Source organism: Eleutherodactylus coqui, chromosome 3, assembly GCF_035609145.1.
Source record: "Eleutherodactylus coqui strain aEleCoq1 chromosome 3, aEleCoq1.hap1, whole genome shotgun sequence".
Classification (NCBI taxonomy): Eukaryota; Metazoa; Chordata; class Amphibia; order Anura; family Eleutherodactylidae; genus Eleutherodactylus; species Eleutherodactylus coqui.
Genome location: NC_089839.1, coordinates 135,454,404 through 135,465,539, shown reverse-complemented (window position 1 = coordinate 135,465,539; position 11,136 = coordinate 135,454,404). Strand labels below are relative to the sequence as shown.

At 42.3% G+C, this 11,136-nt stretch overlaps 1 protein-coding gene across 1 annotated transcript in view; it reads left to right on the top strand.

Moving 5' to 3' along the window:
• EFCAB2 (EF-hand calcium binding domain 2) overlaps positions 1-10,261 on the top strand; it is a 30,190-nt gene extending 19,929 nt beyond the window's left edge. Inside the window, exons 5-7 of the mRNA XM_066594562.1 lie at positions 8,277-8,319; positions 8,486-8,552; positions 9,280-10,261. Of these exons, the coding sequence (XP_066450659.1) occupies positions 8,277-8,319; positions 8,486-8,552; positions 9,280-9,395 (226 nt within the window). The 3' untranslated portion in view covers positions 9,396-10,261. The remainder of the gene's footprint in view (positions 1-8,276; positions 8,320-8,485; positions 8,553-9,279) is intronic.
• Positions 10,262-11,136: the final 875 nt, after the last annotated feature.

Below are 11,136 nucleotides of genomic sequence, written 5' to 3'. Positions count from 1 at the left end.
CAGGGAAAAAAATTCCTTCACGACTCCAATCTGGCAATCAGAATAATCCCCGGATCCCCAACCCTTCTGAAGTAATTAATGATTATAACATATAATATTGTATCGCTCAAGAAAGGTGTCCAGGCCCCCCTTGAAATCTTTTATCGAAATTGCCATCACCACGTCCTCAGGCAGAGTTCCATAGTCTCACTCCTCTTACAGTAAAGAATCCCCTTCTATGTTGGTGTAGAATCCTTCTCTCCTCTAGATGCAGAGTGTGCCCCCTTGTTACAGTCTTGGGTATAACTAAATGATGGGAAAGATTTCTGTACTGACTCCTGATATGTCTATACATAGTTATTAGAGCGCCACCTTGTTCCAGTCCTGGGTATAAAAAGATGATAGAAGAGATCTCTGTACTGACCCCTAATATATCTATGCATACCGGGTTTCCCCCATCATTGATTGGCTGTGATTGGTTAATCGAGTGCTGGCTTTCATTGGCTGACATGGTGCTCAATTAAACAATCAGAGCATTAGCTTGCTGAAAACGGGGTATTTAAGCCCCACCACAAGGAAGAACTGCTCTGTCGGCATGCAGCAGGACACAGAAGCCTGCAGCAGCGCCGCAGCCCAGCGCAAGGCACCCGAATGGCGGCTGCTAAGTGACTATTGTATTTGTTTTTCCACATGTAGTGTAGCTAGGGCTTATTTTCAGGAGGGGGTTTATATTTCAAGCACCCCCCCCCCCCCATTCCACCTAGAAAATCAGGGTAGGGCTTATTATCGGAGAAACACGTTAATTATTCGGTCGCCCCCTCAGCTGTCTTTTTCTAAACTAAATAACCCCAATTTTGATAACCTCTCAGGGTATTGTAGTCCGCACATTCTATTTAGTACTTTAGTTGCCCCCTTTGTACCCGCTCAAGCTCTGATATAACATTCTTGAGTACTGGTGTCCAAAACTATCCACAATATTCCATGTGTGGTCTAACCTGTGACTTGTAAAGAGGAAGAACAATATTCTCATCATGTGCCCCTAGACCTGTTTTGATGCACCCCATGATCCTATTTGCTTTGGTAGCAGCTTCCTGAAACTGTTGGTCTCATGGCAGCCGGGAGCCTTTTGAAAAGCCCCAGGGCTATCATAGCAGAATGCCTATCAAGCCAGATCATGGTATGATGTAATGCAACGGCATTACATCATACTTCAGGAGCAATCAAAGCAATAAAATAAAACTAAAACAAAAAATAACTAATAAAAACAGTAAAAACAAGTTTTAAAAAGTTTTACTAATTATTAAAAAAATATAAGGTAATAAAAGTAAAAAAAAAAAAAAAAACTACTGGACATCCTGCAAAAAATGAATTCTCGCACAACCATGTTGAGGAAAAAATAAAAACGTTATGGCTGTCAGAAGATGGCGACAGAAAGTAATTTAAAAAAATGTATTATGTTTGAAAAAAAAAAATAGTAGTACAGCAAAAAAAATCTAAATTTGGTATCGTAGTAATCGTACTAACCCATAGTTATCATGTCACTTTTATTACACTGTGTACGCTGTGGAAACAAGAGGTACCCAAAGATGGTGGAATTTAGTTTTTCCCTTGTCATCATGACAGCATAAACATGACACTATACACATAGTGGTTGTCCTTTGGAATCCTGTTGGGACAGGAAGCAGAAGAGTATAAAAGCACCTCCCCCCCACCTGATTACTAGTGTCTTCCTGTCCCTACTGGACAGCAGACAGAAGATCTCTACAGATGCTGCCTGATCTCCCCAGGGAAGAAGTAATTCTCCTGGACTTAGTCAGTGTCAACGAGGGCAGGGACCCAAGGATGGGCCTCCCTGCCTGCCGGGACCGCTTGTCCAGGAGCGGTCTTCAACTTCACAGCCCAGCCTTCCCAGGGGGAAGTACCCTCTCCTGGGCTTCGCTGGTGCAGGCTGGAGCTCAAGCCATCATTCTGGCAGCGGCCGCCTCGTGGGATCTTACCAGCGGCAGGAGCCATCTTCTTCCTGGTGTGATGCTGGACTAACATCAGAATTCCTAGGCTTGGCCACAACCCGAGGAAGCGTAGCTTTAGCGCAGCTGCAAGCAAAGCTCTGCAGGTGTAAGCAGGGACTGGCTCTGATTCCTGCAGGTGCTTCTCAGGACTCTGCTGGATCCGCCGCTGGGATGTCTGCTAGATGTACTCTACAAACCATGAGTGGTCCAGTGGGCCGATCAATGCACACTACCACCATGTCACACACTATAATATTGGACAAGGCGAGATGTTTGCAGGGCTTACATCCTGGCGTAAAATCCCATGTTTCCGGAGGATGGCAATACACAGAGCATAGTCCTGTGTTTATCAAAGAACTTTAAAGATAGACTCCTATTTTCGGAGAAGGATATAGCAGTTTTTGAAAATATCCCCAGAGTGGATAAATTAATCTCTGAAATATCCAGGAAGTCCACCTTACCTTTTTAGGATGTCTCCCACTTACGGGAGCCCATGAATAATAAAGTAGATAGTGTGATGCGCAAAGCTTGGGCAACATGCGTGCTAACAATTAAATCTAACAGTCCACAGGTGGATGGCTCAATAGTGAGAGCTAATGACTGGAGCTCAGGAGATCCCCGTTTAGATTTCTGACACAAAGTGTTGTAACCACCACCTGGGGATCCTCAACTGCCAGTTACGTTGCCTTCAGTGGGAACGCTTCCCTATTTAAGGGCAGCAGAAAAGTAATAATACCCTGAAAATCTACACGTTTGTGGCTAGATCGATGTCAGTATGGCAGGATCAACTCGCTACGCTAATTTACCAAAAAAACACAAGGGAGGAAATCTCTAATTGTCTCCCTCTTTTGCAATCGGCCACAGGGTTCGTGGGGATATGGGGATAGCTCGTCAAAGAGTATACTCTGTGCCCTGTTGTTCCAAGGGCACCACATAGTTGGACGGGACTTAGAACACCGGCTGGAGAAAGCAGTCGATAAAAAGCCAAGGGATACAGCAGCTCCAAGAGTTCGTCCACACCCCATCCCTCATCTGAAGATTACAAGGGGAAGGAGAATATTGGATAGTGGTCTTACCCTAAAGGAGGAAGGGGAAGATTCCATTCAAAAAATCCCTCAAGGCCTCTCGCTCAGTGAGTGGGCAGGAGACTGCTCTATTTTCATAGCGCATGGGAGAATATTACATCCAACGAGTGGGCGACTAACAGCAGGCGGATATGGGTTGATTTCTCCTTGTTAACTCCAAGGGGATTTGTGGAACTCTCCCACCAGTCACCCTCTCTTCAACAGGCCTTATGTTTAGGGATTCAGATTCTATTGGCACTAGGGGCCATCATTCCTGTTCTTGAACAAGACTACCAGAAAGGGTTTTTATTCCCCGTAGAAAAAACAGTCAGTTCTTATCGAACCGCAATAAAACTTGAATGGCCATTAAAGCAATGCCCCCCTTGATCAAGTAGACAGTGTCAGGTCCACTATAGTTTTAAAGGATGCTGATTACTACATCCCTATCCGTCCTAACGCTCGGAAATATCTGAGGTTCGAGTTGCAGATAGAGGGTCGGTCCACCACTTCCAGCTGTTGTTGCCCTTTCGGATTTCTTCCACCCCATGGATTTTTTTCTAAAGTACTTTAAGAGAGTGGGCACATTTGCACAGACTAGGTATAATCATTATTCCTTATCTAGATGATTTCCTTCTTATACCATTATCCCTAGCAAGTCTGCATTCACATTTTGAATTGACACTTGCCCTGTTACAAAAATTGGGCCAGCTTATTAACACACAAGAATCCAGCCCAGAACCCGAGTGCAAGAAAGTTCTGGAGGTCATGCTGGATTTCCACCTCCAGTGGTCCTCCCTTTTCCCCTCCAAAAGGCAACATGTGTTGGAAGCCTGTGTAGCCCATTACAGGGTTCCACGGGTATCCATTAGAGAGTGGTGGATGTCTGTAGATAATATTACTAAAACTACAGAGTGGAATCAAGATCCTTCAGTCGTCATTAAGACCGTTAACAGCTCCTCTGGCTGAGGGGCCAACCTACATGGGAGATATATACAAAGGGGGAGTTCTCACAAAGCAACTCAAAACCCTTTAAAATTTCAAAGAATTAAACGCAATCTGAAAATCCCTATGCAACAGCTGTCGGCTTGTTGCTATAGGGATGCGATTCTCACTTTGGGTGCGAGAGGTCCTGGGTTCGGAATTCAGATGAGCCCATGCAATTAAGTATGGTATTGAAAATTCCTGCTGTTTAATTCAAGTTGCAGATAAGTGGAAAACATGACATCTTTTCAGATAACAAATACTGTAGCACTTATTCGCCACCAGGGATCTACCAGGAATCCTCATTTTCAACAGGTGGCAGCAGAGATACTACTCTGGGCGGAACAATTGACCTGATCTCTATCAACTTTTCACGTAAGGGTGGCAAACTACCTCAGCAAGAGGGAAGTGGATCCCAGAGATGGGGCACTGCATCCTCAAAGAGTCAAATGCTGACCGTGGAATCGGGATCCCACAGATAGACTTATTCACTTCCAGGGAAAACACCAAATGTTTCCTATTCTCCCGGCATGGATGCTCAGGCCGTAGGCACAAACACTGTCTCACATGTATGTGACTAGGACCTAGCTTACGCTATCATCCTCACGGTCCTGAGCTACCATGAGGATGATGGCTCCCCTTTGGCCTAAGGGGCCCTTGTCCCCACTACTAAACTTCCCTTCGGTCAGGGATCCCTTTCACCTACCGATGAGGCCGGACCTTCTACTCCAGAGACCGCTAAGAGTACCCGGAGATTCAGAAGTTTGGGCTAACCACCGGGATGCTAAGAGGGTACAGTTCTTAAATATAGGCCTATCTAATAAACTCATATCAATCGTCTGCAAAAGCCTTAAACCCTCGACTAGGAAAGTCTACTAAAAAATTTGGGGGAGATTTACCAAGTGACTGGGTCAGGATACCCCAGAATTGCCTGAGCCAGAGACCTCCAAAATCCTTAACTTACTACAGGGAGGATTAGATAAGGGGTTTTAGGCCAAAAACTCTAAAAGTACAGGTTGCGGCCTTGGTTGTTTTTTTGACTTTCCCTGGCAGAACTCAGGTGGGTCAGGAAATTCCTTAGGGAAGCTAGCAGGCTTCTCCCCTACATCAGGAATACTAGCCCTCCTTGGGATGTAACCCTAGTTGTGCAATAGCTTGGTGAGCCTCCCCTTGAACCTATAGCGGATGTGCCTACTTCTACTCATGTATAAAGTAGCCCTGTTAGTAGCAATTACATCAGCTAGACGAGTGGGAGAGATACAAGCCCTCTCCCATAAGGCTCCCTTTATGTTGATCCATCCGGACAAAATAGTATTTAAGCTAGATCCCTTTTTTCAACCCAAGGTCCTAACGGACTTTCATAGGGGGCAATCAATAACTCTTCCGTCCTTTTACCAGGACCCCGAAACGAGAAGGAATGGAAGTTCCACGACTTAGACTTCATAAGGGCAGTATTACCTTACCTAGAGGCGACACGTTGCTTCAGAAATGCTGATAACCTCTTTATTCACCTTCAGGGCCCTGCTAAAGGAGAGACCGCTTCTAAGGATATGATCGCCCAATGGGTCGGACGCACTATTCAGGAGGCCTACAAATCTCAGGGCGTTTCCCCCTGAAGGATTGATAGCCTACTCCACCAGGGCAATAGCTTGCTCCTGGGCAGAAAGAGCTCACGCCTTCACTGATCAAAACTTCAGAGCCGCCACGAGGTTTAACAACCACACTTTTGTTAAACATTATAGACTAGATCTAGAGGCCGGTCAAGATACGGCCTTCGGAAGGAAAGTGTTACAGGCTGTAGTCCCTACATAAGCCCTTCTTATGATTTGGAATTCCTCCATGTGTATGCTGTGATGATGCTGAAGGGAAAATAGGAATTTATCATACCATTAATTCCCCTTCTTAAGCTCATCATGACCGTGCGGGCTTTCCCTCCCTGCCTGGCAATATAATTGGGGCTATAGGACAAACAAGACCAGCACAATGAAGAGTATACAAACCACACAAAAGTAGGAGACAACTGTATGTTTTACACTGCGTATGGAGAAGGAGAATTGCAAGCGTAAAAGGAACAATCTACTTCAGTACAAGCGAATGGAGCCAAAACATCCACTCTGACCAATGGTATAATAAATCGGTATCCTTGGATATTTGCCAAAAAAGCTCCAATTGAAGCTCCCAATGCAAAGTTGTCACTACAGGGGTGACACCTAAGGATTAGTACTCAACTCTAGATCAAAGGTTAGTAAACTAGGATGGTAATTCCAATCACAGCTATGAACTAGTTCTGACAGTTCTTAGTTCCTACTTTAATTCAGAATCTATATTGCAGACTCATCTGTTATTTATAGTACACACAGAATCCCACCCTGCCCGCGGCAAGAGGACATTACTTACACTTCTGGATCCCCTGCGTAGCTGTGCCGGTCTTCCGTCTGCTCCTCCTTGGATGTTGGCAGGCGTGCCACTTCACATGCTTAGTGGAGATTTTTTAAAATCTCCTGCTTTCCCACGGGATCTGCGGCACGTCAGCAGTAACAGCTGCGGGTGTGCCACGGATCGGACGGCTTCCATCAACTTCAATTTTTCTGCAGCAAAATTGAGCATGCTGCAATTTGTTTTCCGGACCAGAAGGTCTGCAAAGCAAATCCAAGGGCTGTCTTGGCATAGTGCCTATCAAGCCATGCCCATGGGGTGACTTGTTAGACAGCCTGACCAATTGCAGTATGATGTAATGCTATTGCATTACATCATACTGCAGGAGCGATCAAGACATCACATGTTGTCCCCTAGGGAAACTAAAAAAAAAGAATAGTTCTACTAATTATAAAAAAAAATTTAAAAATTTTGCAATATGTATAATAAAGAATCTAAATAATAGAGCAATAATACATATTTGGTATCGCTGCATCCATAAAAGTCAGATCTATCAAAGTAACACATTATTTACCCGAACGGTGAACGTCATCAGGAAAAAAAAACGCCAGAAATACGCTTTTTGGTCACCCAATCTCCAAGAAAAAATGCAATAAAAAGCGATCAAAAAGTCAAATGTATTCCAAAATGGTACCAACACAAACTACAGGATGTCCTGCAAAAAATGAGCCCTCGCACAACTATCTTGACGGAAAAATAGAAAAGTTATTGCGCTCGTAACATGGCGGCAGAAAATAATATAGAAAAATTAAATATCTTTGAAAAAAACAAAAGTAGTACAGAAAAAGAACCATATAAATTTGGTATCATAGTAATCGTATTAACCCATAGAATAAAGTTATGTCATTTTTGTTGCAGTTTGTGCGCTGTAGAAACAAGACTCACCGAAAGATTGCGGAATTAGTTTTTTTTTTATTTTATTCCACTTAGAATGTTTTAAACTTTTTTCAGTACATTATATGGTACAAATAAATAGTACAATTGAAAAATACAACTCGTCCTGAAAAAAACAAGCCCTCAAAAATAGCCACCCCAATGGATAAATAAGAGTTACGATTTTTTACAAGGGGGGAGGAAAAAATGAAAATGGAAAAAAAAGGGCCGCGTCCTTAAGGGGTTAATACAGCACAATACAAACATACTGATAGGAAAATTTCCTACCTGTGAAATAGAGTAATCAGATTTACAGCTTTTGAGCCCCATTGGAGATGGGAAATGATTTGAATGGTGACAGTCTCTGTACAGCTCTACAGAATAGAATATAATGGTGTAAGCCTCAGAAATTAAATAAGTCTATCCAATACTAAAATTTACAAAGAGGAATGCTGCAGGAAAACAAAGTATTTGGTGATGCCTGTGAACCAAGAGGAGTTGTTCATAGCAACTAAATTAGTTTCCCACTCTCACTTTTTAGAGCCCCTTTTGTAAATGGAAGAAGCAGTCTGGTTGGTAGCAACTCCACTACTTTTCCTTCACACCAATTTTGTCCATGAGTAATAAACATAAAATTTAAAGTTTTCCCATTATTGAATATTTCTCTGCTAGATCAAGTGAAATATAACAGTTTACAATTTGCATCATTATAAAAAAAAGTGCTCAATGTTTTTTAAAATAATTCCTATTGAAGAACGTTTTGTAAGATCTAACTGAGAAATAGAATATGTAGTTGTAAGACAACTCCTTTAAAGGAATGTATTTTACTGGAAAATGGAAACTAGATCGCCTGCAGACGCATGTTACACAGACAGTTATAGTAATTTTGCTTTAGAAATGTGTTCTACTCTTTCCCATTTTTATGTAATTGTAGGTACCGGCCAATACCTGAGGACGTTCTCCTGCGAGCATTTGAGGTCTGTCTATACTAATGCTCTCCAACGCTCATAAAATTACAACTTTCAGCATGCCATGACCGCTGCAGACTTTTGCTCTCATTTTGCAGTTCTGCATATTTCCCTATCATATTTATATGTACTATGAGATGGCTTTGGCAGTTTCATTCTTTGGTCTATTTTCTAGGTTTTAGACGAAAAGAACAAGGGATTCCTAACTAAAGATGAACTCCTAAAATACATGACTGAAGAAGGTAATGCAGTTTTGTATTACTAAAGGGATTTTCCAAGTTGTTTTTTTAAATGCTGCTGTCCATGCCCTAAAATAATAAACTAGCGCATACTCACCCATGCTTTGTCCGAGCTCTAGCGCCATCACAGGCTGCTGCAGCCTGTAAACACAGCTCCGGATAAAGGAACGGAAATGCGGCGCCAGACCTGCAGGGACTCATGACAGATGAGCAATTGGCTTGTTTATTATTTTGGGACCTAGACAACTGTATTTAAAAAATTAGAAAACCCCTTTAGGCTGGGTTCACACAGGCCGGATTTGCCGCGGAATTTCACTACGACAAATCTGCCTGCAGCCGCTAATCCTGGGATTAGCCAGCCATGTGGACAAGTTTTGTTAAAAATCTCGTCCACACGGGGCGGACAAGCCGGCATTAGCCGGTGCTGCAGCGTGGATTCCTGGGACACAGCATGTCAATTCTTTTTTTTTTTGTCATTGCTGCCTTGCTCCTTTCTATGGGAGAGCCATCCACAACGGAAAAGTATGCAGCGAAGCCACGCTAAAACCCGCAGCTAAGTGCCGCGGGTTTTGAAGCTGCGCTTATCCCGCAGAAATCTCGCAGTTTTTCGCTGCGGCGAAACCGCTAGGTTTCTGCTGTGAAACAGCCCTGTGGGAACCCAGCACTAAGGTCTGTCTTAATGTAAAAATTAGAATTAGTAAATAACACAAGAATTTACTGACTCTTATAGGAGAACCATTCACACAAGAGGAAATCGAGGAGATGATCTCCGCTTCTGTGCACCCAGACAAGAATATCGTTCCTTACAAAGAATACATTGCAATGATGGTAGTAGAAGATTATTGAATAGCCTGCTAGTATTTCTTTAACTTGTGAGTCAACCTGCTAGTCACTGTAATATCATGAAGTTACTGTGACTCACACTGTGACACCATTGTTTCCCAATGGGGATAAAAGTTGCAAACCCTCTTTAGAACATCACAAAAATCAGATTCTATTGGATTCTTCACAATAGTTGCTTACAGTGCCAGATTAAAACTTGTGGGGGGCCCTTAAGCAGTTGAAATCTGGGGGCCCCCGTCCCAAATTCTCTTCCAATACTTTTTCAGTCGGTGGGAACTGCGACACACTAACTCGCAGAAAGCTTTTTTTCTTGAGATTTTGCCTGTGCACTCCAGTGGGATAACATTGAACTAAGTAATGTAGTGTGCACGTTGGTCACGTTGACCATGACTACTGTACATTACACGTATGTAGGTTGAACCAAAACCTTTTTTTTTAAAAGGTCAGCAGATGGGCTTTTAAGAGAAACTGTAGAGTGAACTTGATGTCTGTAGTTTATGTACTTTGGGTACAGTACATTAGTGCAGTGTTTTCTCTATAGAGTCTTTAATGTCAAGTTTTTGTTTCTTTGAGTTGATTAACTTTTTTTTCTTTTTGGAAGTATTTTAATCCGTTGTCAAGGAGCCCATAATCTGGTGCCTACTCTGTCTATTTGGTAATCCAGCACTGGTTGATTTTTTTGCCATAGGGAAACACAGAAGTCATGGTGTGCGTAGCATTAATCCTATGACTATACTTTGACTCATGGGAGACATCATGGTGCCCTGGTCTGTTTGCCACACTTAAGAAATTTTTGACCTTTTATTTTCAAACATTTTACATTTACTAAATGTTTTATTAGACATATATGCAATAAAATGTACACCCTACCATGATGATAATTTATCGGTTCTTTTTTTAAGACATTCAAGATTTCTGTTTTCAACTATCTCTTAATGTATTACATGGGTGGTATACTCATCTAGAAAGAATCCCCTACCTAAGGACTCATACACATGGATATTCTCCATGCCTAAAAAAATGGTGCACAGACTGCACTATGGGTCCATATTATAATCTCATAGTGCCACTATATTTGGTCCAGACTGACTGACTTGCCACTAATTCTTCCCAGTGTCGTGCAAATGTGAAACTTGGCACAACCTTTATTTAGGTCTTAAATAGGAAAACCAGAGGTGTCGCAACTTGATTATTCAATTCTAAGTGCAAAAGTAATTGACCCTTTATGTTACATACCTAAGCTAATTCTCTAACTTTCCAGTGTTGTAGAAACTTGAAATTTGGCATGACCATTCTTTAGGTCCTAAAGAATCGTTGCGCTAAATTTCACATTTGTTCGGTACGGATGTGTGTTTTTAGTTCAAAATATACTTTATTGGGATTTTCTGCATTGCAATCATTGTGAAAGCATTTTCAGAATCAACATTAACGCGATTAGTTCCTAGCTTAACCTTGAGCTAACATTAAACTTGTCCCTCATGGTTGTGGTTTGTCATAGCTCAGCATAACCCTTGCTAATAACCTTTGCATAGAGACATTGCATCCTTTGAACTCTCCCACCCACCCACCCCAATTGACTGCTGTCTATAATTGGTTGATATATACTTTTGAGTGTAACTATAACTTGTCGCTTAATAACATCATAGAGTTTAAGGGAAAAAGGAAAAGGGAGAGAAGGTAAGAGGGAAAGAGAATGGGTATAGAGAGCGGTTAGGGGATAGAGAGTATATTAAAGAGGAAGGGA